Here is a 26,415-nt window from a genome sequence, read left to right on the forward strand (position 1 = left end):
GCTGCATACGTGATCAAACTTGGTTTATTTCAGTTAACTGAGCATTACATTCGCAAGTTTTACATATAATTCGCATATTACAAACATTAACGACAAACTAAGGACAATAGTCAACTTTACAATCGTTAATATTTAAAAATAAGACCGTCTTTATGGCGCGTGCAGCCTACAAATGGAGAAGGCAGAATTATGTAATTAAAATCACTCAACCGTGTTGGCGGTAGTGTAATTTAAAACTAGGTTCTTTTAAATATAAATTTTGTTACTGTTTTGGGGCACAAACACCAGTTCATCACGAAGGCTAATATATTCATATTAAGAGCCATAAGGACTTTAAGCCACCCAAAATCCCATGGAGAAACAGAACAAATTTGTGTGCAACAACCAAAATGTTTATTTAATGAAATAACCATGAAATTCCATTTAAATGCAAAACTTCTTAAAATAATGTTTTAATTTTCACTTAGCATTGACAAGACATAAACTGTTAGGTTACAATGAGGGCGAGGATGAAAACATGTTAAAGTACACTTATCAAATTAAATCATGAACTGATAGGATATGTATAATATGTGAGAAAAAAAACAGACCACATCATCAACTATGAAAGTGTTTAATTATACTTAATCCTCTGGAATGGTCGGCTTTTGAATTGTTTATGTAGCAATTAAAGACATTTTTCTAGAGTCCAGTAATGAATACTGATTCCTTGACCTGCATTATGATTAGATTTTAATGCCCCCAAAGAACTCAAGATCTTATGCCAAATGTGTTGAGTGGGCTGACCTCAGTGAATGTCATGAAACAGTCTGTCCCAATCAAAACTTCAGGAGAATAAACCAAAACCTTACAGTTCATGCACCACCCCCAACTCTCTTTTTGTCTGGTTCCTATACTCTTTAATAGTTTTCTTCTAGTTCATCAGCATTGCAGTGTACCAGTCTGAAATCTGGTAAAACTATATCTTTACTTCAACTGCTCCAAGCTATGTCCTTGGAAGAAACCAGTAAGAAAAAGCCACATTAGAGTATTGGAACCAGACACTATCCACATGAATATTTTCTGCCCTTTAAGGCTGCTGGCCACCAAACTTGGAGCTGAGTTTGTTGATCAAAGCCATGATTTTGGGGTTGCTCTGGTACTTGGCGATATTGGCTGGGTTTTGTGCCACATCCTGGAAGGCTGCCATCACATCTGGGTCCTAAAAGACAAAAAAATAACCATCAATAACTTACCATTCTGTTGACATAACAGTGAGTTTAGGCCTGCATGATGTTGAAAAAAAATATGTGATGATGCTTTAAATTAGTAAAATAAATATAGAAACTGAAAAAAAAGAGACATGCTAAACAATATTTTTGGTAAAGGAACGCATCACTATAGTTTCTGAAAGTACATACATTACTGCAATGATGAACAAAAATAAATTATATGCCACCTATCTGATATGAAACTAACATAAAACTTTGACTATACATTGTATTTGTATGTAGTAAATGGTTTAAAAATAGTTAGTTTATAATATTTTGATAATTTTGATATATCTTGCAGCTGTAGTTAGAATGCTTACTATTGTCTATAGCTGTGTTCCCATCCACCTATTTGTATGCTCATTTTGGAGTATTGCATAAAAAACAAGTTGGAAATGGCAAGATGCGCATAAATTCTAAAAATGCACATAAAAAAAGACCTTATGTGCTCAATGGAGTCTGATAAATATTTTATCCATTAAAAAGAACATGCGCATGAACTACAATGGAAACACCAACCAATTTTTTTTTTAAACCGAAAGCAGATAACAGGAGTTATCAGTATTTTGTCTGGGCGCTCTGAGGTGATTATACCCAAAATGGTTAAATACAGTGGCTTTACGCTTTACTTACTTATATTTTGTGCAAGTTTACCAGGAAGTGGCGATTGAAATGTTGCTTTACTACTACTATGGAAGTAAATGTGGCTCATGATCATTTCGGTTAAAGACATTCCTCAAAATATCTCTCTTCATGTTCATCAGAACAAAGAAATTTATACAGGTTTGTAAAAACATGAGTGTGTAAAAATGATGACAGAATTTTTTTGGGTGAACTATCCCTTTTAAGGTTGCGGTACACCTTTCATTGTCCTTCATTTTGATGGACAGCGTTGTAAAAATTCCTTCATAAGTAACAATTACCCCTCATCATTTTCACATTTTATTAAGGGGGGGGTTTCAATGGTATTTCAAGCATTCTGACTTATTAACACAGTTATAGAGTTGTTTCCTCATGCTAAACGTAAGGCAAAGTGTCAAAAAAGTAGTTGGGCGTGTTACAGAGTATTTCTGTGCCGAATGCACTTCGCCAGGGTTCATACAAGTTTCTGAAAGTTTTTTTCAATTACAGGTCCAGCTGACGTTTCAGGGGTTTCCTATACGTATCACTTCTTTATATGGGCACTTCCACCAGAAAACCCCGCCCACCCATCAATCAGCGGGAGATGCAAGAACTTGCAAACATCTTATCACGAGACACAGCTTTGTTTAATTTCAAAACTCAACAATGGCAAGAGAGAAGAAGAGTGTTTTTGGATGTAAGGAGAAGAAAGACAGCCTTATGAAAACAATGGATATAGTTTATTATCCGGGGTAGCAGCGGAGTTTTGCATGCGTGTTTGATGCACTGGATTTTCCCAACCGGGTCATGACGAGTTGCACACAGTAAGTAAGACTTCTGTCTTATGTTGGAAATAGGTGCGTGCATATTATATAAATGACACGAACATGTAGTGAATCATAAGTTAAACAGTGTTGTATAGTGTTGCCTGACTTGTACTTGCTCCTCCCGCGGTATAACTCCTCCTCCTTAATTTTTTTGTACATTATTGGAAAGATTCGGTAAAGCTAATCTTTCTTTTATAAATCTGATTCAACCAAAGACTCTTCAGAGATAAAAAAGAATGTAATACTACTCTATAGGTACTCCAGATTAACATCAGAAATGCAGAAACAGTGTGTGTTACGTGAGCTTTAAGACATTTTCGTTCACATTTTTAATTAAAAACATACAGTATGCCCATATATAGGCTAGAATATACATTTATATATTTGTTTTTGATTCAAGTACAGGGACCTTGCATCACTTTACACATTCAGCGCCACATAGATTAATATTTTTTGTCACTGCTTAAGTCATGATAAATATGGAAAATATTCGGTTGATGTGACCTCTGATGTTAGTGATATATTCATTTACAGATAATTTGATATCAGTCAAGCTGTAGTTGAAAACCCATCTGACCTCAAATTGTTTCTTTTTTCCAAATCAATTGTTTAAATGAACTACGTAAATGTTACCTGCATAGCCATGAGAACCTCTGGGTCTTTAAATAAATCATTTAGTCCGCCCATTCCACCTGGGAAACCTGCACCCCCTGGGAAACCTGCACCTCCTGGGAAACCTGCACCTCCTGAAAGATCAGAAAATCCAGAAAAACTGTTAAGTACATGGAGACACAGACGTGTTTAATTCAGCAAGCTTTGCATGTTAACTTTATGTAGACAGAAAGTTATTCTAATATCTCATATCATAAACCATAACTTATATATAGATATAGTTGTGCAGTTTTCTGAATAAAACAAAAAACATGCAACATTTCACCACAAAATACTGTTTCTGGAATTAAACATCAATGATGTAGAGAATTGTAGTTAAAAGAATTTTTACGGTCATAAAAATGTTTTACCTGGAAATCCAGGGAACCCACCCTGTGAACCTCCTGCAGCCTGTTGTCTAGCCTGCTCTTCCTGTAAACACAGATGCACATGATGAACCAGAGTGACTCTGAATCAGGCCACTGAATCATCACGTTCCTCAACCCATCCATTTCTTACCCTTTGTGCTCTTTCGTGCTCCTCCTTCGCTTTCTTGACTCGTTCTTGCCTCGCTCTGATCTCCCGTTCTTCCCGCTTGCGTTCGTATTTGCGCTTATGCTCAATGATTTTGTTTGCCTGTGAGGGACGGAGGGATCAAGACACAGTAGCTTAAGATTTCAAAAAACAACTTCACATTTTTCTACAAAGACTTTGTTCACCCTTTCTTCAAACTATTGTCTTTATTATTAATATTATACAAAAAGATTTCTTTTGATAGCAGTTTCTACAACTGGCCGAAAAATGTGCTCCTGTACAGCTCAGTGATAGAGCATTGTGCATGTCATGGTTCAAACCCAGGAAAACACATACTAATAAAAATGTATACTTTTTAATGCATAGATAAAAGTGTCTGCCAAATGCATAAATGTTAATGTTAAATTACAGGTGTAAATAGCCTGAGAGAAAGTGATTGAAATGTTTAATTTTATGAACCGCACAATATGCAGGGCTCAAAATTAACTTTTTTATTTGGTAGCACTGGTGCTCCCAACTTCCCAGCAAAAATTTAGGCGCACTCATCCAAAAATTATGAAGCACCACAACTACAATGTATAAGTTAATAGATTGTTTTTATTAAAAATTAAACACCACAACTGGGCTTTACACATCCTATGGCCAGGATTTGAAATTTGGTCTTTTTTGCTGCATAGATTCCTAAAATAATACCCAAATGCTGTTTAAATAATATAGCAGCAATAATAATTTAACAATTACAAGTAACATAATTATGATTACAATAGAAAATCTAGCAAACACGTAAAACACTGATTAATTGTGACATTACAAAAGTGACCCTAATATAGAAGGCTAATATATTGGTATTGATAACTGCATTACCAGGATGCTATTACTACTAAATAGGCAATGTTTTTAAAAACCATACCATCAGAATTGTCGTGTTCCACCTTAACTCTTTCACCGCCAGCATTTTTAAAAAAAGTTGCCAGCCAGCGCCAGCGTTTTTCATGATTTTCACCAAAGTTTAATGCCTTCCAGGAAATGTTCTTTTTTAAATATATAAACATACAATATACCAAATGAAAGAACAGACCCTCTGCTTTCAAACAAAAAAAACCGTTTCATCCTACCTTTAGTGGTTCTTTTGCAATCAGCTTTTGAATATGGGTAGGTTTTTGCAAAAACACCATATTTTGAGCAAAAAGCAGAGATAATTCCATTTTTATGACGGATTTTTCATAGAGATCTCATTCAGAGTGATCTTTAAAACAGACACTGACATGCAGCAGCTTGCCATAGAGCAATACTTCCGTTTTAAAAAGTTGCGGAAGGGCTAATAGCGGTATTGCGGAAAGACGGAAAATCTCGTCATTGGCGGGGAAGCGTTTTCTCTTAATTGACGAGATATCTCGTCAATGGCGGGGAAAGAGTTAACATGGAATACAAGGATGTTTGTCGGATGTCCCTCAAGCAGGATACGCAAATACATCAAACACTATTTGATAGACAGATTTGTCACCACACTTTTTGTGTTTTTGGGACTTTCGCCATGTTTAAGCAAGGTCTCGCGCTTAAAATGTGTGGATTCTGCCACCAACGCCGTTTTACCTGCAACCTCCGTTTCACAGGATTTACAGTAAACACAGTAACATCAAGCCATTTTCATAGCGGAGCCACTCATAATCTTTAAGCCACTCTCTCCGAAAGGTTAAGCCTTATTTTCCGGTGGTGAAGTTGCATTTAAATCCAGACCGTCGTTATGAATTAATACAGTAGTAACATTGGCTGTAGTCAGCACGTTCTCTTCATGCTCGCAGTGCGTTTTTTCACATTTTCGCGCTTTGTGTACCAACGTAGCACGGCAACAAGTAATGATTGACATTCATATTAGCCAATCTGCGCTCTTCATTAAACGCAAGAACTTAATGGTGAAATTTGATTGGTTATGTAATGTTGGAGAGAACGCTGAACCTGGAACAGCACACAGCATACACAATCTAAATCAAGTCACACCACAACAAAATAGGCAGTCGCAAAAATGCTCCCAAATATATTTTAAGGTCGCACTGATTAAATTTCGGTCGCATATGCGACCAAAACAGTCGCAATTTCGAGCCCTAATATGGTTAGGTTTCATATATCAGACTCATTTAGCCAGTATTTTTGTTAGGATTTGGCATAGATACCTTTGGCTGAACTTCTTTAAGCATGGCACTGGCATCTTCATCATAGTCAAGTTTGCAGGCCATTGCCAAGTCTTTTGCTGCCTCTTCCCAATGTCCAAGCAATCTGTGAAAGAGATCATATATCTTTTACATTGCAGTAGTAACATAAGACTAAGCCCAATGCATAGCCGGTACAACACACCCTTACTTGAAAAAGATCTGCATCTTATTCTACATGAGAGGATACAAGGGTGGAAACGTAGCTGTTATAGGAATCATTTGGCTGAAAATAATTTTTTTATCTATATAGTCATTATTTATTCATCCTCATATCATTCCAAATGATTTTATACTTTTGCAAAACACAAGGAACGTTAGGTAGAATTGAAATTAATGCTGCTTTATAATGTGCACAAAATCTTGCCCTCTATCAACAGCCTTCAAATCTTTCTTGGCTAAACTTCCCATTTCGCAAAAGAAAATCATTTGGGTATGGACTGACAAGAGGCGAGTAAACAATATTTTTCCAGTTTAAGGTGAACCGTTCCTTTTACCTGTGTGCTTTCCCCCTCCACTTATAGGGTTGGGCTGAATCTGGGTTAATTTCAATGGCTCTGTTACAATCTCTGATCGCAGCGTTGGGTTTCTGCATCTTCACATACACACTGACAAAAACACACACGGGTCATAATTAACACCACATGCAATCAAATAGCAAAGTGAGTAAGGTGGTGATTGGTTACCTTGCTCTTTTGGCGTAAAGAATGGCCAATTTGGGGTTGAGTATGATGGCCTCTGTGAACAGATCCAGAGCTTTCTGTAGGTCACCTAAAAAGACCAGAGTAAGCATTATAAGCGACTTAAACAAAATTATGCACATCATAATTGCATAATCACAGATTTTATGATTTTAATTAATGTGGTAGCTCACCATCTCCTAACACTCCAATGGCCTCACACTTCTTCTCATTGGCCTGGTCTATCATTTCATCTGTCACCTGTAATAAAGAAAACATTTCAGACATTTATATGCTCCGGTGTACATCGTTGGATGTAGCGGCATTTTACCGTAATTCATTGCGAAGCTTAGTAAGCATCATCGGCTGATTTATCATCCCATCCCTAAATGGTACGAATAAATGCGCAATGTCTCTTCACTACACGTACCTCCAGGTTCTCATAATCGCCCATCTCTTGAGGTTCATCTGTATCTGGCTCAATCACTCCTTCATTGTCAATTTCTGTAGAAATAAAGGCCATCTTTTGTTCATAACATTACAGTTTTATATATCCTCAGATCAGATACAAGCTTCTCACCAAACTCCCATGCGTTTTAACCATCAACATCTTGCTCTAGAACTTGTTTATTTTGGATTGATATTCATTGCTAGTGCTGTGTAATAGCCCAGAAGGCACAATACACACTGATATACTGGAGCAAAGGATAAGGTGACATCAGCGATAGCTGGGAAACATTTAGAGCTATTACCAAGGCCATACACAAGCCAGAACGATGGCATACGAGGAGCAAACCAAGAATATTGAAGTCAATAAATGTCACGTACCTATTTCACTCTCCTCACTCTCAGATGGTGGGGTTGGTTCGGGGGCTGGCTTAGGTTCTGGGGCTGGTGCTGATTTGGGAGCCCCATCGCATGGACAGCCTCCCTGTAGGTAAATTCAAAGATAGGATTGGAAAAAAACAATTCTGCCAATGTAAGAGCCATAATCTATGGCATAATACAATTTCAAACTAAAAGACAAATCTAATTTATTTTTATACAATGATCAGCATGCAATAGATTATGTTCTGGAACATTTCTTTAATAAATGTACAGACATAACAGTCAATGCTGTTGATTTCTTTTTTTTTACCTGGCATGGTGAGCTGTTCCTTGATGGTGATGGTATGGTCGCTCCCATCCTACAATAAAAAAAACACATTGTGTTTATTACATTGATGAACACAAAGCACAGTTAAATTCTGTGCACACCAGGGTTTCCCGCAGAAAATTTGTTAGTTAAGGTGGTAGGGTTGTGCAGGTGGGCGGGCCAGGGGCGTGGCAATCAAAGGGGCCAGGCATATGCGTCATGATAAAAATATTTTTATTTAAAACACTCAAATAAAACTACATTTTGAAGAAACTATGACAGAAAATGAACACATACTAGATTATTAATGAATTAAATGTTTTATCAACAGGCTAGTTATCCTTCAGACAGTGACGGACCATGTCTTTCTCTCATTACGGCCATGTGGCGTTTGGTGGAATTTTTTTTTGGACGACCTAGTTAAAGGCGTTCTAAGCGAATCTGCGAGACGTTAGTTTTTGTTGACGTTTGAACTGTTTTCAAACAGACGGAGCGTAGCTAACTCCTCCCCCTCCCTTCCGTGCTTTCATGAACACGCCCAACCCCCACCCCCAAATCCTTTTTGTCGTTTATTGGCTGGAATACTTTGTTTGTTTTGTGGTGCTAGGTTTGGCCACTATGTTGATATTGCTGTTTGTGAAGCCTGGGCTGTCTACAGAGATCGCGTTTTTTTACAGTTTGATCAGCGGACAGGCAGCAAGCAGATAGTGAGGAGATGTTTCCGGTATGTAACAAAAATGTTTTATGGTCTAAAACACGTCAATTCGCTTAGAGCGCCTTTAAGGTGGTAGGGTATCCCAGCTTAGGTGGGCTGCCCGAACTGAAAAGTGCTGCGGGAAACCCTGCACACTATCGAAAATCAGATGATGCTGGTACTTTCTGGAAGCCTCATGTTATGCACATGCGATGTGGGCGTGACTGCTCACACAAACACTAAACTTTGGCATCTAACCCTACTTTATTACACAATGTCTCTCTTACACAACAGACAAAATTTGATAATTTTTGTAATGAAAAACATACAATTTGTAATCAGTATTGAAGTTAAAACACAAAAACAGCAAATATGCATGATAGACTTACCCATGCAGCCAGGATTTAAAGAAACTCATCTCTGGCATATGCAGTATAGCTGGATTATCTTTACACAGCTGCACGAAGGCCTTCAACTCCGACACTTTCTGCGGATCCATCTTTCACTACAGGCGCTGAATCAAACTCAACCAAAGAAAACACTGGCTGGAAAAACAAGGAAGCGTGCACGTATTATTATTTACATATGAATGCGCAGGTGAAATCCGTCTGGCATAACATGCACATACAATATCTACTAAAACCCCAATATGTAGCAAATAAACTGTTCAGTGCAACAGTGCGACAAATGATACGTAATTAGTGGCGCGAGGGATTACCACACGCGCTACATGGAAGCTTCTGGAAGCGTGAATTATGAAATCAACGCTTTATTTAAATCCTCGTTTATTTAACAGTGAAAATAGGCCCTGATTCAAACAAATGCAAGACAATGCAATACCTGAAACAGCGAATTCCCTAAAACGCGCTTCCTCAGCTGCGATTTGAGGGTCGTGAGATTGAGCTCGCTCTGGCACACGCGAGTCACTGAACTCGACACGGGGAATTTTGCGCAGGCGCGAATTAAACTACTCACTGATATGACAGAATCAAAACAAGAGGGGTGCTTTACGTCACTTACATCTTTTTTCTCTCTCAAACAAATATGCACTATTATTGATTAAAAATAGTACTAAATAAATATTTAATAATATAAAAGTACCATTCTGAAAACACTCACAAAAATGGAAAGCAAACTAAAACTGAAGCTTTCCTCAACCACAACAACAAAAATTAATGTTCTGACAATTCTGTGAATATTATCATTTTAAGTTATATTAGAAATGTTTAGTTTACTATAAAAGGTCGGATTGAAGGCTTATATACAATTAACTCCCCAAAATACTTAAATTATAAAGTTAACGAAATGTCACAATATCGTATTCATGTTACTTTCTTTATAGCTATATATTTTATGTATTTTTTTTTACATATCTATAGCAGTAATATTTGCTATTTTATGTTATGGTTTCCGTTCAGATTATTGAAAAACAACTTTGATTTGAAAAAATTTTGTTTGGTTTCCTTCCTTGTATTAACGTCTTTTAAACTTATTAAAATTCAGCAATATTGGAAAACGATTACAAACTTTAAGAAAACAGACATTTTTAATCCAAATGTCATGAATTTTCTCTTTTGGGGAATATAAAGGTCTACTGGACCACTTTGGAGAACATTGATATAAAAAAGCAAATAGTTGTACTATTTTTTATTAATATACTCTGTTTGATTAAAGATTTGTACACTCGTACATATTTTGCGTATATGTTCTGTATAATGTATATTGTTTTTTACTAATAAAAACAACGAGAATGAAAATGCTTATAAAAGTAGACGGGTCCGCCGTTAATCTTAGTCGCAGAGTGCTACTGTCATAACGGAACGAGCCAATCAGAGCGTCGGAGTTTCTCCCGATCCACCAATCAGCGCTCAGAGTCCTGAATGAGGAGAATGACAGTCACCTTCCAACGAGATCATGCTTACAGCTTACATGTGCATTTTCAGTATGTTGCCTTTGGGTTAACAATGCAAAGTTGTGATTTTAATGAATATAGTTATGCGAGCCTAAGTCTACCTCATGTTGAAAGTTAACGGTTTAGCTGTTTTAGAAATCACGCGTTCTTGCAACGATGTTGCATTCTACCACAAATCTAGTGAGATCCGCCGTCAAGTGCTTTACCCGCTCTCACTGGAGTCCAGGTAAAATACATGATTTAACCACACTTATTTACGTTTATATATAATTCACTATTATGTAGTGTTTGACTGAGTACTGACTGAGGAGATGGCACGAGATGTCATTGTGGTAGTAGTAAACAATGTTTAAAGTTGTGAATATTGACAAATATTTTGACAAAGGCTTTTATCACTTCAGTCCAACATGAAAAGCTCAATAACCTAAGCTTGATATTGTTATGTTCATATTATCTGGCATGCGATAGACCAAGATTTATAAACATATAGTTTAAATCTACCACATTACCCAATGTTCCAACTAATTTTATTTTACCATAATGCTGTCATTTACTATTTTACAATTGAACAATAATTCACTAGACCTTTTTTATCTTTAAGTTACATGTTTGTTTCTGTCTTTACATATATTTTTAAGCCCTGAGACATTCATGTCTGTCATGGCAGTTTATCACTATTTTAAAGATTTAAAGATGCTTAAAGATTTTTTGTTTTTGGTGAAAACTTTATTCTTTTCTACAGGATCCATATGGTGTCCGTGTAGGAATGTGTCTGTGAAAACAGGGGGATGGAAAACCAAGAAAGTTCCTCAGCGATACCTCGGGCAGCCAAGCCCCTACACACACCCTCACCTAATCAAATACGGTCAGAGAAACCAAGTATCATAAACACTTTTTACGTTAGTCATTGCCATTGAACTTTATTTAAAATGTCTCTTCTAACTGACTAATCACTGGAAAAGATAGCACACTTGTCTCTATGACATCCATGGGCCCTCTAAACAGAAAAAAAGAACCTGACCATGCCTTGTGTATGTTAAAGCAACACTATGTAGTTTCCATGTAAAAATGACTTACAGCTCCCCCATGTGGATGAAAAGCGCAACAGTGCCTGGTATCAGACACTCTTCTGCAGGCAGGGGGAGTGGCGGGGCTGTGTGATCTACCCTCCACCGCCACTTTCAGAGTGTGCTTTAGCAGCTAGGAGGCTGCTCTGGTTGCAGCAACAGTACAATTTGTCCAGTTAAAAGTTGTTCTATCACTGAAATAATTTTAGAGACATTGTTTAAAGGTAAAAAACTACATAGTGTTGCTTTAAGGCACCGATATAGGGACCAAAATGATGCCATATCTGATTCGAACCATCTTACTAGTGCTATTAGTGGTGCATAAATTACACAAAGCAGTTTTTAGGAACATGTGTGGATTTAGTTATGGTGTTTAAATGCCAAAATCTAAACTTGTAAATGTCTGGCACTCACAGGTGAGGTGACCCCAGGTCTAACCCAGACAGAGTTCGAGTTGCGCCGGCAGCGCTTGGCATCTCTGATCGAGATGCAGGCAGATAGATTGACAGCTTCTGGAACCTCCTCAAACTCCAACCACATCGTCATTGTCTTATCACATCCCATTTGTTACATGACCAATGACATCCCTTACCCGTTCCACCAGAACCAGGACTTCTTGTACCTGACCGGTATTATGGAACCGGACAGCGCGTTGGTCATGTATGGATCTGGTAAGCCAGACCAGGCCGTGTTGTTCGTTCCTCGACGAGACCCAGCACGAGAGCTTTGGGACGGGCCTCGTTCGGGAAAAGATGGAGCAGCTGCCCTGACAGGTCTAGAGCGAGTTCACAGCACAGAGGAACTGGGTGTAGTGCTAAAGAGTATGAAAGGTAAAAAACAATCAAGCATACATTTACATTTATGCATTTGGTGGCCGTCAAGGGCTTCATTTTCTCAGTTTGTGTGTGTGTTACCTAGGAATCAAACCCAAGACATTTGAACAATAAGGACCTTATATAAAATTTATTTGGAAGATGCTTGTATGTACATATGTGGAGAAAGAGGACCACTCTGACGTCATTGTATGTGGAATGATACTACGTAATGTCTTTGTGTCAGTTTATTGTTTAAAATGGTCCGCAAGTGTGCGTTTCACATTTGTGACGTGTGACCATTTGACTTGCTTTATGCAATACGTAAGGTCGCGCTTGCACGTCACACGGCTAGTGCAAGACAAGAAGTTGTGGTTTAAAAGTGCATATTTTTATTTTTATTGTCGAAAATTGTTTTGCTATATAAGACCATTATGCCTTGTTTGGGATCGTTCAGAGCCCTTTGAAGCTGCGTTGAAACTGCAGTCTTAAACTGCAAACTGTTGAGGTCCAATAAGGTCTATAAAATTGAGAAAAATCCTGGAATGTTTTCCTCAAAAAACTTAATTTCTTCTTGACTGAACAAAACAGACATCTTGGATGGCATGGGGGTGAGTAAATTATCAGGATCTTTTTTAAGAAAGTGGAGTAATCCTTTAACCCAAAACTTGCTTACTCAGGATATGGCAGTTTCAAAACACTGTTTAAAGCTGCATTCGGACAAGCAGCGACTAGCAGAGCGATGCGATCTCATTGATTTTCAATGGAAGATTGCCGATTTTGGCCGCATGAGCGACATTGACCGCTGGGGACTGGATGGGCCGTGTCCAGTCGCGCGACAAAGTTGAGAAATGTTTAACTTTATGCAAATTATGAGCAACTTTCGGGAGCGACTACCAGTGGGAACGAAGCTGGAGACGCAACTAATTTGTTTATGACAACCAGATTTAGAAACGCCTCTTTTGAAAGAGACAAGCGACACACAGCGACAAAGATGTTTATAATGTGAATGTACCTTAAAGGTGACGGAGAATTAAAAATTTGTTTACCTTTTAGTTAAATAACTGTAGTCTACCCGCATTCACGAACATACGAAAAGTGCGTTTCATAGAAATTCCTCCTTTAGAAATGTCCGCCAGAAAATGGCCCATTCTGAACAACGGATACATATTACGTAAAATGTATCTCACCCCCCCCACTCTAATTCAATTCCCTCCCCTTTTAAAAATAATTTGCATACATCCGGCTTCTCACCTCCAACGGGAAGTAAATTGCAGCAGTGTTAGCTAAATTCAATGCGAAATGGGGAGTAGCGTTCCGAGGTGTGCTCTTCTATCTGTAAAATTTTAGTCTGTCCGTGTTCTGAAGACGGCGAAGTTTACATTCTTTTGAGTGCCAGCAGAGGCAGCCAATCAGCGTCAAGTGCTTGCATTTCATATTGAGGTTGCCAGTTAAGCCCAAAGGGACACCAAATATGTGCAAAACCACACGTTTACAATTCCCCACCCTAATATAGCTTTCTGAGAGAGGTTTTTAAGGCATTATAGACCAAACCAAATTTTTTATGTTTACGTCACATCACAGAATAAGAATTAATACCCAGTTCAAGCATTCTATGTCACCTTTAATGTTAAAAAACCTCATAAAGTAAAATTTTCATGCCATGTGCACTTTAAGAGTGTAACAACATAAAGGCATTGTCAATGGATCACCGATTTCATGAGTCACCATAAAAACACCAGAGAACTTAAAAGTTTTTACATTTCTTGCAAAATTAAAGGGATAGTTCGGCCAAAAAGGATATTAAACCCATGATTTACTCACCCGCAAGCTCTCCGAGTTGCATATATCCATCGTTTTTCAGACAAACACATTTTCGGATATTTTAGAAAATGTTTTAGATCTTTCAGTTGATTAAATGTAATGTTACGGGGTCCACCCATAGTCCACGACCTTCAAGTCCAAAAAAAGTGCATCCATCCTTCACAAATTAAATCCAAACGGCTCCAGGATGATAAACAAAGGTCTTCTGATGGTATTCCGCGCGGTGTTGTTGTAGAAATATCCATATTTAAAACTTTATTAAAGCAACACTATGTAGTTTCCATGTAAAAATGACTTACAGCTCCCCCATGTGGTCGAAAAGCGCAACAGTGCCTGGTATCAGAGACTCTTCTGCAGGGAGGGGGGAGGGGCGGGGCTGTGTGCTCTACCCTCCACCGCCACTTTCAGAGTGTGCTTGTAGCAGCTAGGAGGTTGCTCAGGTTGCAGCAACAGTACAATTTGTCCAGTTAAAAGTTGTTCTATCACTGAAATAATTTTAGAGACATTATTTAAAGGTAAAAAAAACTACATAGTGTTGCTTTAATGAAAAAAATATCTTCCGGTAGCGCCGCCATCTTAGTCGCGTCCGCATTCAGGAGAGACTATTAGCGTAGTGTACGCACTTTTCTTAGTGACGTATGACAAATTCGGAGGGCGGGGGCACAGAGCAGCAGCAGAGTAGCCTCCGTAGGCTGCGTAAGCTCTCATCCTGAATGCGGATGCATTCGCCGAACTATCCCTTTTTTTAATTTTTTTTTTTAAATATTTTATTTAAAGTTTTACCGAACTATACCTTTAATGTTTAGGATAGGTGCATGATTAAAAAAACAGATAAATTAATAAATTAATTAATGCATTTAGAAAACCCATTTTACCCTATTAAATCAAGTCCAATACTACATGTGTCTCAATGAAAATACACTCTTTAATAGACAAAAAAAATCATAGATTTTAAATGTGTACTCTATCTGTTTCTACCTGTTGTACCCATTTGCTGTAGAATTTGAACATTGTCACTTAGGTAACATATGTTAAAATTTCTGGCTCAATAATGCTAATGTATTTGCAAACACATTTATTATAAATTATTAAAGATTCATCTTAAATTATCTAGTAAGTGAAAGATAGTGCTGAGTTTATTTATAAATTAACAGAATTGATATAGGAATGTACTGTATTGTAACATTAATGAACTTATGCAGTTCTTCAGCACCACCAACCGAGCTAATATTTAAATTGTATGTTAAAGTCATCCTGTTCCTGTTAAGCTACGTAACGTAAGAACATAAATAAAAACATTCATGATGTCCACAGGGTTACACAGTTAAGTTCTTTCACAATTTTTTTTTGTTATTTTAGGTGGAACTGTATGGTATGACAGCTCGCAGCCTTGCCATCCGCGGTTGCACCAGACTCATGTGCGCCCACTGTTGGAAGGAGGAACGCTGATACAGTCTCTCCGACCACTCACTCATTCACTTAGAGCTATTAAGAGCCCAGCAGAGGTTGCACTGATGAAGGAGGCAGGACGGATCACAGCCCAGGTAACAAACCCCTCCGAAAAGTACCGTACACTTTACCCTACTGTACACTTGGATTATACTTTATGTATGCATTAAATAGTGTATACTATTGAAACATGTGTTTGTCTTCAGGCATTTAAGAAGACAATGGCCATATCTAGAGGGGATGTTGATGAAGGACTTCTTTATGCAAAGGTGACTAGATAGCCTACACACACACAAATACCTTACATGTTTGTGTACATATCAAATACATTATTAAAACAAGTTGTTTGCAACCATATACCATGTGTTTTCCATCTGACTTTATAAATTTAGAGTCGAGTTGAGTACATTTGCTATTGTTTGGCCCTTGAGCAATGGCGGGGTAATCGTCCGTCTTTGAACTGAACCACTCTCGACAAATTGACTAATAAAAGTTTCATTTGTCAACCTTTGTTTATCTTTTTATGATGTTCCCTGTAGTTTGATTTCGAATGCCGGGCTCATGGTGCTAACTTCCTGGCTTATCCTCCAGTGGTCGCCGGAGGAAACCGAGCCAACACTCTTCATTATATCAACAACAATCAAATAGTCAAGGTGATGTAACAAAAGCATCTAATCACTGGTGGGAATTTTATTTTGTAAGGGGAGTGACTGGAAAACAATTTATAAGCTTATCAACAAGGATATTGAAAGCTTCTATCCATGTTTAAACACCATGTATTGTGATTTTATGTAAAAATATGTACTTTAATTTTACAAAACCATATGTGACCTTGGACCACAAAACCAGTAATAAGGGTCAGTTTTATGAAATTATGATTTATACTGAATCTAAAAGTTAAATAAATAAGCTTTTCATTGATGTATGATTTGGAAAGGAAAATACTGGGAATACAGCTATTTGAAAATGTCCAAAAAACTGAGAAAATAGCCTTAAACCTTGTCCAAATGAAGGCCCTAGCAATTTATATTACTAATGATAAATACATTTTTTATATATTTACGGTAAGAAATGTACAAAATATATTCATGGAACATGATCTTTACTTAAAGAGGACACAATTTTTCTTTTTTCATGTTTAAGTGCTATAATTAGATCCCCAGTGCTTCTATCAACCTAGAAAATGTGAGAAAGATTGATCCAGTAACTTAGTTTTGTCAAACCATTCTCTACCAGCATGTGAAAAAATAAATAATTGAAATTTGGCTCCCCTTATGATGTCAGAAGGGGACAGTACCGCCCCTTAATCTGCACTATCCATGACAGCACAGCCATTTAGTGCAGAGATCAGCTCATTTGCATTTTAAAGGACACACCAAAATAGGGGTGTGTGCGATATGACGATATTTGATAGTGAATGATTAAAATGTCTCCACAATCCACTTTTTCGGAAACATCATTGTATCATACCCGTCAGGGGATCACTGATTTAAATTGGAACAATTACATTACATTAAATTTTTTTTGGATAAGTGAAGAAAAGTAGCCGATACACAATTGCAAACAAAATTTAGAACAAAACATCAAGAAAACAAAGAACAGGAATCAAACATTATGGTGACGAAAATGCTCTGTTTTTGGAAAAATTGAAAATAAGAGAAGAGAAAACGAATGCTGTCTATTTCCTTTGTGTAATTGTTTGTAGTGGAGTGTCCTGTCTCATTATTTTCTTGTGCATGCGCTGTTGTACACGTACTGTCCATGAACTTTCTGCACATATATTTGCTATTTTGGACCGTATTTTTTAATGGGGGTATTAATATGGCTGTATGCTCAGTAATGGCAAAATAGTCTTCAAGAAACGACACGAATAAAGAGCCGTGACAAAATCGTGAAATTGCAATTTTGCCTAAACCAATCATGATATAATATTTTCCCATACGCCCCACCCCTAACCCAAAACCCGCACATTTTTGCTCTAGAACTTCACATATGTACTCTGGGGACACAAAAGGTTTATTTGACATCTTTAAAAAGTCTTGTGAAATGTCTCCTTTTATATCTTATGATTTTGGGCATAAATTTTTTTCATTTTGACCCATACTGACAATGTATTTTTAGTTATTGCCTCAAATATACCTGTGCGACTTATGAATGGTTTTGTGGTCCACTGTCACATATTGTGATTTTGTTATTTTCAAAAATGAAAATTGCATCTTTACACACACTCGTTTCTTTCGAAACTATGACTTTCTTTCCTACGTGAAACACAACAGAACTCCACAAAAACCATAAAGGAGGTTTATTGATTAGTGCACTATATATATCGTCCCAATTCTTTCTTAATTTTTTATTTAGACTTAAAAAAAAAGAAAAATGCTAGATCCAATAGAGTGCGGCATTATTTGAATATGTATAAAGAGGTGAATAAGAAATAGAAATGTCTAATAAATACGTATTTCGTAATAATATGATTTGATAAGATGTGGGAATACATAGTCAGAAAGAAAAAAGACGTTTTTTTTTTCTTCAAAAGTGTCCATCTCCTTTTCTTTTTATAGATAAGGTCAGGCTAGACATCAGGCCAGGCCCCACTGCAAAATAAAATGACATTTTTAAGGGGACTTAATTTTAAACCAAAAAACACAGTGATCCCTAAAACACAATATTTGAACAAGTAGACTGCACATCCAACCAAACAGACAAAAAGTTGCCGGAAATGTGACGCTCCTTACCATGTTTTGAAGATTAGCTCACAATGCTATGCTGACATGAGTTAATATCATCTTTACTACCTTCTTAATATGGGCCGAAACTTATCCATAAAATGCAGATGACCAAGTTGATCGATCAACTTTGACAGCGCAGCTTGAGCATGATGTAACATAGACTACTTACAGCTGTATGTCAGATGCGGGCGGAATTATGATAATGACCGCTGTGTCCACGTCAACCGGCCCAGGAAGTAAACTGTCGCCTACAATCTGTGTGTTTGTTGTAGTCTAATAAAGAGATTTAAGTTGGAAATGATAATACATGTCATCGTTATCATGTACTAATACACACTTAAACACCAAAGAAAATGTAAAATCTTGAATCAGATCATTGGTGCTCTTTAAAGTTGTAATAAAAAAAAAAAATTAATAACATCTTCCCTCTATATAAAAAAAGAGTTGTGATCTGCCTGATTTGGCATTGAATTTCTTCATTAACACGCAGTGTAGCTCAAACTTACTGAACTAATATTGCTGACATCATAACTGAAAATAGTGCAGATAAATGTGTTAATTTTAAGGGGGGAAATCCTTTATAGATTGAACCCTAAAAAAATTAATACATACTGAATCTTTCTTTCTTTTACAGGATGGAGAAATGGTCTTGTTGGATGGAGGCTGTGAATATTTTGGTTATGTCAGTGACATCACACGCACTTGGCCAGTGAATGGAAAGTGAGTTTGTTTTAAACCAAACTCTCATTGTCTCAAACAGAATAAAGCTTTGATTTCATGCTGTAAGTAAGTGATTAATTAGTAATCACTGATGTCCTGTGCACATGTCAAGGTTCAGTCCTGCTCAGAGAGAGCTGTATGAAGCCGTGCTGGAGGTGCAGTTAGCCTGTCTGTCACAATGCAACTCTGGAGTTAGCCTGGACTACATATACTCGACCATGCTTAATCAGCTGGCCCGACAGCTCAAAGAGCTTGGAATCGTCTCACAATCCACCAGTGAAACAGACGCACTAAAGGTACTGTGATGGTAACCTGTTTCTTTTTTCCCCAACCATCCTGATAGTCGAAAATGTATGCTTTTGATTGCATCACAATTGCATAACATACATCCAGTGCTATAACTGCAAAAACTCTTTTTTTTTTCAGGCTGCTCGGCAGTTTTGCCCCCATCACGTTGGTCACTACTTGGGCATGGACGTTCATGACACACCTGAGCTCTCCCGTTCACAACCGTTGCAACCTGGCATGGTGATCACTATAGAGCCAGGTGGAGATTACTGACAGACAGATTGAGAACATACTTATATTTTATTCTTGTTAGATTAAAGCAGAGCGGCTAGCAACATCAAGCACATGGGTTTAAATCTGATGGGAACCCACATATATAATGCACCATGTACTTTGAAGTCACTCTATGCTTTTATCCTGAAGTCCGCTAATAATGTTTGAAAAAAAATTGTTTATGCCAAAAATATGAGTTTTTATTAACTTCTCTCTATTCCAAACAGTCATTATAACTCTTTATTTGCTATCAAAACTGAAGCCCTTACCTGTCACCTTTTGCTCCTATCATCTAGGATTGTACATCAGCGAGAATGAAAGCTCAAGCCCAGAGCGATTCAGAGGTCTCGGTGTACGGATCGAGGATGACGTGGTAATCCGGGACCAGGGGGGACCCCTCATCCTTTCTGCACACACCCCAAAAACCATTGCTGATGTAGAGAGAACTTGCACAAAGGGAGATGACTGAGAGGAATGGAGATGAAACAAAGCTAATTCTTTCATTATAATGAGTCTTATTAATCCATCTTATAACACCACCTCTCATAGGGTTTTCTTTAAATGTTTTGGAGTAAACCGACTAAACCTGAGAGGTCTACATTTCACAGAAATTGCTCCAGTTAAGTATAAAATCTACTGGATTAACAGCTGGGCTTGTCTGGACAAGGTGCACCTTCTCACAGATACCCGTTTCACTCCTACGCTAGCCAATTGAAAGGTCTAGTTTTGTTAGGTTGTGTTAGGTATTTGAACTTCTCTTGTTGGTTCAGGGTTTACAGGAGAGTTTAAATGAGCACGGTGAACTAAATTTTTAGTATTTCACTGTGAAAAGCTTTGCCTGTTAGATGAGGTGTGTGTTTTTAATGACTTTTTTACTTTTGTTGAAATAAATTTGTAATTCTGTATTTTCCAGTGCATTTCCAAACCACAACATCGGTCATATTAACAGATAATGCAAAACATTGCTGTCTTACCAAATGTTTTTTTCTTGTTTTTAGTACAAATTTCGGAACATTTTTAAATCAAGATGTATTTTCGTGATGAGCAATATGTCTTAAGAAAAAATGTCTAGTTTTTACACAAATAATATACAATTTAAGTGAATTTGTGCTTAAAACAAGCAAAGCAAAAAATCTGCCAATGGGGTAAGCAATTTTTCTTAAAGGGATACTTCACCGATTTAGCATTCAGCTTTGTATCTGTAGAAACCCGGCAGTATTACTGAATGACCATGTTTCCCTCCCTCATTTCCCCCTGAGAGGAGAGATATCTGCATTTGGTTCTGCAAAAAAGTCCTCCGATGATGCAAAAATCGTCATATTACATCATCGGAGGACTTTTTTGCAGAACCAAAATGCAGATATCTCTCCTCTCAGGGGGAAATGAGGGAGGGAAACATGGTCATTCAGTAATACTGCTGGGTTTCTACAGATACAAAGCTGAATGCTTAATCGGTGAAGTATCCCTTTAAGTATTTAAGAAAAGTTAACCAAAGCTAGTTATTAGAAAAAAGTTGGTATCAGAAACTTGATATTTATGCAACATGATTTTTTTGTGGGCACCAAAATTGAATGTCAATTTTATTTGTACAGCATTTTTCAAGAAACACCCTAAAACCCTTTGTTACCCAAAGCAGACAATATAAAACTCAGGACTTTAAATCAGAACTACACTGCAAAAAAAATATTTTCTTACTTCGTATTTCTGTCTTGTTTTCAGTACAAATATCTAAAAATTCTTTAAGATTTTCTTGGATGAGCAAAATGACCCAAGAAAATAAGTTTAGTTTTTAGACAAAAAATATCAAATTTAAGTGAATTTATGCATAAAACAAGCAAAAATATCTGCCAGTGGTGTAAGAAAAAAAATCTAAAATTAACTTTACATTTTTCTTAAACGCTTAATTCAAGAAAACATTGGCAGATATTTTGAAATAATTTGTCTGAAAACAAGGCAACAATACTAAGAAAGAAAGTAATTTTTGCAGTGTAACTGAATTTTCGGCCGTGGTTAAGATTCAAACCTGTTAACAAAAAATGTTGCAGGTTCAATCTTAACTTGGTCAAAACACAGTACTGTTTTAGGCCGGTTGGTAACATGAACAATAAATCAGTATCACAGACACAACCTCAGAACTATCTGCAAGTTAAACTTTTTTATTTTGAGGAATTGTCATATTATTTGTTCACATTAACAACTTCTCTATCGTAGCAGTCAAATAAGAAAACAATGACCAAGCTTTTTGTGGTGTGTTGGTTACATGGACAAATACGGCCTATATTGGTGCGGTTGCCATCGTATATGGGTGATAACATCTCCTAAGTTCCCTTTCCTAATCTAATAAGGGCCCAGATTCAATTTTGTATTTACATTTCAATATATATTTCATCTGAAAGGTGTTGTGTTTTGACCAGTGATCCAGGTTTGAATGATACCTGCAAATCAAACCTAGTCTCAAAATAAAGTGAGCTCCCTATCTCAGCAGCATTCTTGTATTTATATAGAGAGTCTGTTGATCTTAAACCCTAAAATGGCTTTTTGATGCCTATCTGTGTAGGTAGTTTGCTAGGTTTTAAGATGTTTAACTGAGCTGCTTCATTATTGTGAGACCCAAAAGCGCTCTCTAGAAAGGAGTCACTAAGTTTTAAGCGATGACCTCTGAGCTAAGATGACTCAAAATTCCTGTTTAGGTAGGGGGCTCACTAGGATTTGAGACGCAGCCCTTGGGCTAAAATGACTACCGGGCCCTTGAACAAGATGCATGACCCCAGTATGTCTCCAAGGAGGCTGACCGTCATTCTGGCTAGCTCCCTTCGGAAAAAAATCCGAAGCAAGCTTTTTTTTAATCCATACACTGTGCGTGTCAATCACACCAGCATCATCTCAGCAGTCACTCCATCATTTGATATTGCTGGACCCCTCGCGCCCGCCCAGATGAGTCGCAACTCAGAAACAGCACTGTCCGGGAAAGCCCGATCGCCATCTCCCCTCCGCCCCCCTCACTAATGTTACTGCACCTCCAACCTTCCCTCCCCCCAGCCAGAGGAGTAGAAACAACAAGCCGCCATTTTGTTTGTGCGGAGAGAGTGAAGGAGGCAGGAGCGACCGAAAAAAGCCACTCGGGCGCCGATCACTGCGACTCTGAGCGCCGCCGGCTGCGCAGCGGGTCCGTCCTCTCGGATCAACACGGGCTAAAACACAACCGGGCGATTAACGGAGGACAACGGAGAAAGATGATAGATTCTCCCGTGTAAAAATCAAAGAACGGATCGGGTTTTCCTTTCTTTTTCTTCTCTTTTTTTGTAAACGCAACGGAGAGGCGGAAGAGGGCAATACATTTAAACGAAGGGAATCCCATTTGAGTAAAAGGCGTTTAAAAACATCTACAGCCCTCGTCGTCACGAAGTGGTAAAACCGGACAAAATCGCATCGCCGGTTGCCGGTGGTCGACACGGAAAGTGGGGGAAATAGCAAGAACTGTACGGGAGAAGAGAGAAATTTAAAAGGGATGAACGCGCAGGGGGGTTCACGGTATCACAAAGCCTATGAAAGGGTTTTGAGGACCCCCAGATTTTGGGGGGTGCAGCTGGCAATATCACCAGGATCGGCAGATGCTTCGGACCCACAATATTACTGAAGCCCAATTGGATTCGTTTTAGTCAGTTTTCCGCTAGTGTTTTTTCTTAGTGCACTGAAAGCATTGCTGGCTCTTCATCATTCAGTGACAAAATCTTCACCTTTGCTTGAAATTGAAATACATACATATGCACTGACCGTCAATCTACAACTTGATTCTGATTCTTTAGCTCGTGCACACGCAAATTGCGGGGAAAACATATTGCACTTCGGACTTATTGCATGCACGCTCTGTCCATTTTTAACGCAATTTCTTGTGCATTTTGCTTCTGGACTTCACAGTGTGCGCAGTGCAGGGTGGTCGTGTTCTCTCGAGGCAATGGTCAGAGATTTTTCTGCAAACAGTTTTAACCCCCCCGAGCTCGTGCACTGGACGCATTCACACAGAGGGCACGCGCGCAATAAACAATTTAACTTGTCACCTTTAAAATGATTTCAAAATATTAAGACGTTGGACACTGCTGATGAGATATGGAAGTCGTTTGTAGTAAACTCAAGTGTTAACTCGTGCATGCACATTTCTTAAACATTTCCACATATGTTAGTTTTTCTCTTTTGGTGCACAAGACTACATTTGGACTAGTTTAGGACTGATACACTAACGTTAGGCATACGAATAAGATTTTTTCCTCAAGTATTTATTTTTCTCTATCCTATCTTCATTATATGGGAGAAATAAAGGCTTTGATGAAGAAGATTGATATATCTGTGTCAATTTCAAGTGGCCTTGTGGACTTTTAATCTTCCTCTAGGTAAAAGTGATGATGGGTGAGAATCGCAAGCGCTACAATGCGCACCCGGTCCAAAGAGAGGAATGATTTTTGAGTCTTTGTGTTTTCCCATAAACATTGCACGAAGCCACGGTGGAGTGAGTTCGTCTTTCATTCTCCCATCACGTTTCCTATCTCTCATACACAACGCCTTAAAAAATCCAACACTCTAGTTCGCTGCCGACAATGGCGGAAAAGACGGATGCAAGCAGCGAAGATAAATCTCGGGAAAATCGCTCAGTCGCCGAGGAGGCTACGTGAGTTTGCACTAGCGTGTCTGTTCCTCCCTTCGGAAACATACTTTGAGGAACTAACGAGAAAAAAACACGAAAAGAGAGACTTCAAAGTGTTTTTGTGGACAATTGCTTGCATGCATCGGTCCCATGAGAGGTGAACGGGAATCCGTCCGGAGCTCGTGAACGAGGACATCGATTGAACGTCGCAAGGCTCCACGGGAAGCGCTATCCTACACGGGATATATGCTCTAACGTTAAATTTGAGGAAACTATGGCCGATAATGTGTTGGACTCCGGTCCGCCTACAGCAAAGAGGCCTAAATTGTCCTCCCCGGCTCTGTCGGTGTCCGCGAGCGATGGAAATGGTAAATAACAGCGTTCACGCGCTGCGGCGTGCAGCGAGCCTCGCGCTTGCACACTGCCGCCGCTCGCGTTAATGCGTGAAAATAAGGCACGCGACCTTGTGTCGTGAGTTTTTGTGTTTGTTTGCAGCATTCGCATGAATTTTAACAACTTAGCAAGAGGGCTAGCTGGCTAACTGGCACCGTGTTTTCATTTGAAGTTGTGAGGTGTGTTTCAGTTCTGTTTGTGCGTGGTCATCTTCGCGTTCAAAACACTACGTGATGTCTTTCCGGGTGTGCGCTACACAAAACTTTGCGCGAGTTTGTCTTTTATAAAGTGAGATTGGTGTCAAAGGTTTACGAGATTTTGCGTTTTAAGAGTTGTGTGCAGGTGAAATTCAACTTGCAGAAGTTATAAATCACGTCGCTTTGCTTTTGTTAGGTTTAAGACTGAAGAAAGTAAATACATATGGATGGTAATAAAAAGGTACAGTTGGTGTCCAAAGTCTTTTTTTTCAAATTGTTATATATATTTTTTTATAATTTCCAGCTTATTTTCATGGCATACAAAACGTTACAGGCCATAACAGTATGATATTTTCTGTAAGAAGTGTAGCTGATAATCCCAATTTCCTGTTGTCCAAATTAGTACTCTGTTATTGTCAAACTGTGTTACCAAGGTAGAGTAACAGAGTTGACAGTCATGTATATGTATGTGAGAATGAGGCAGACTGTATGTGTTTTTCTATGTACGACTGCCAGTTATGTTACATACTGTCAACACTGTTACAGGTAACAGAGTTTAACAGTAACAGAATTGACACTGACTATTTCGGACAACAGGAAATCATGATGTAACATCTTGAATCCATAAAAAACACAAAATGTTTAAAATTATTAGAAATATATATGTTTGAAAAAAGCATAAAATGATGACTTTGTACGCCAAATGCACCTCCAATTATATGATCACCCATATATTGTCGCCCATGTTTTTTATATTATTTGCTGGTCATATATAAGTTCATGATAGCGTACTCAAAACGGCTGAGTAAGCACAGCAGTTACATAAAATTGGCAAAAAATGAAAGAAAACCAAAAATGTGTGTTATTGACAATATTCAATATATCAGCTGGTATGTTGTGCATTAATGAAATGGAGTTTAGCTGTATTTGCTTGCTTCCTATTTGGTATAGGTTGAATTATTAATTGCTGGTGTGTGTGACTTATCAAGACTTGCCATTACATAGTTAAAGCCCCCATTTTGTCCCACCGTTTGTCCGTTGTTTTCCTGTGCCATGTGTTTTTTATTAGTATCAACAGTTGGTTATCACACCAGCTTTAGTGCATTTACTGCACTCCTATTAGCTTCTGCATAAACCATAAATAAACCAGAATCTCTGTCGTCATTGTGGGTAATGTACACACATCAGATCTCAGTTCGGTCAGATTGTCTAGACTTCTAGATGGAAAGCCTGATGATAGACCAATATATCACCCAAGCTTACTTACCTGTTAATATCGACTGTAGCCATTTTGAGTTCATCTGGCATAACAGGAGTGGTTGTTGTCCTTGTCAGTTGCAAGCTCTAGGGCAGCCCATGTTTACATCCACATAACTTTCAGATGAAGGTCCATATTGTGATTTGTATACCAATACCTCTGCAAGTAACGCTTTATATTCTGTATATATTCTCAGATGCAAAAGCTGCTTTGTTGAAAATGAGATAATGATATTAACCGAATGCCTTGCCACGT

At 38.1% G+C, this 26,415-nt stretch overlaps 3 protein-coding genes across 7 annotated transcripts in view; 2 read left to right on the forward strand and 1 right to left on the reverse strand.

Annotated features, from left to right (window-relative positions):
* Positions 1–370: 370 nt before the first annotated feature.
* st13 (ST13 Hsp70 interacting protein) lies at positions 371–9,582 on the reverse strand. Of its 2 annotated transcripts, none has more exons than XM_065252853.2 (13): positions 9,440–9,582; positions 8,989–9,144; positions 7,909–7,957; positions 7,599–7,701; positions 7,201–7,274; positions 6,965–7,031; positions 6,777–6,861; positions 6,588–6,698; positions 6,055–6,157; positions 3,869–3,985; positions 3,721–3,781; positions 3,332–3,444; positions 371–1,201 (listed from the first exon to the last, which is right to left on the reverse strand). In XM_065252853.2, exons 2-13 carry the CDS (start codon positions 9,096–9,098, stop codon positions 1,070–1,072), a joined length of 1,125 nt encoding a protein of 374 aa, XP_065108925.1. In that variant the 5' UTR covers positions 9,099–9,144; positions 9,440–9,582; the 3' UTR covers positions 371–1,069. The 2 variants fall into 2 exon arrangements, with proteins under 2 accessions (XP_065108925.1, XP_065108926.1); XM_065252854.2 differs by having other exon boundaries at positions 8,989–9,140; positions 9,440–9,559.
* An 861-nt stretch (positions 9,583–10,443) lies between these two features.
* On the forward strand, positions 10,444–20,578 carry xpnpep3 (X-prolyl aminopeptidase 3, mitochondrial). The gene is made up of 10 exons (XM_065277877.2): positions 10,444–10,737; positions 11,254–11,376; positions 11,995–12,408; positions 15,574–15,758; positions 15,870–15,932; positions 16,203–16,316; positions 19,027–19,112; positions 19,225–19,408; positions 19,539–19,659; positions 19,970–20,578. Exons 1-10 carry the CDS (start codon positions 10,668–10,670, stop codon positions 20,140–20,142), a joined length of 1,533 nt encoding a protein of 510 aa, XP_065133949.2. The 5' UTR covers positions 10,444–10,667; the 3' UTR covers positions 20,143–20,578.
* A 2,127-nt stretch (positions 20,579–22,705) lies between these two features.
* Positions 22,706–26,415, forward strand: part of ep300b (E1A binding protein p300 b) — a 45,717-nt gene continuing 42,007 nt past the window's right edge. For all 4 annotated transcript variants that reach the window (XM_065277875.2, XM_065277876.2, XM_073813863.1 and 1 more), the window contains exon 1: positions 22,706–24,680. In XM_065277875.2, coding sequence (XP_065133947.2) covers positions 24,587–24,680 — 94 coding nt within the window. In that variant the 5' untranslated portion in view covers positions 22,706–24,586. The remainder of the gene's footprint in view (positions 24,681–26,415) is intronic.

The sequence above is a fragment of the Paramisgurnus dabryanus genome, chromosome 3 (assembly GCF_030506205.2).
Source record: "Paramisgurnus dabryanus chromosome 3, PD_genome_1.1, whole genome shotgun sequence".
Taxonomy (NCBI): Eukaryota; Metazoa; Chordata; class Actinopteri; order Cypriniformes; family Cobitidae; genus Paramisgurnus; species Paramisgurnus dabryanus.

What these genes read in the sequence shown, in the direction of transcription:
- st13 (XM_065252853.2), bottom strand. Translation starts at nt 9,098, where the DNA reads ATGGATCCGCAGAAAGTGTCGGAGTTGAAGGCCTTCGTGCAGCTGTGT. An exon ending in TTTAAATCCTGGCTGCATGG is followed by an intron (nt 7,958 to 8,988) that starts GTAAGTCTATCA and finishes TTTTTATTGTAG; the next exon opens with GATGGGAGCGACCATACCAT. An exon ending in AGGTTCTCATGGCTATGCAG is followed by an intron (nt 1,202 to 3,331) that starts GTAACATTTACG and finishes TTTGTCTTTTAG; the next exon opens with GACCCAGATGTGATGGCAGC.
- xpnpep3 (XM_065277877.2), top strand. Translation starts at nt 10,668, where the DNA reads ATGTTGCATTCTACCACAAATCTAGTGAGATCCGCCGTCAAGTGCTTT. An exon ending in CCGCTCTCACTGGAGTCCAG is followed by an intron (nt 10,738 to 11,253) that starts GTAAAATACATG and finishes TCTTTTCTACAG; the next exon opens with GATCCATATGGTGTCCGTGT. An exon ending in AGTGCTAAAGAGTATGAAAG is followed by an intron (nt 12,409 to 15,573) that starts GTAAAAAACAAT and finishes TTGTTATTTTAG; the next exon opens with GTGGAACTGTATGGTATGAC.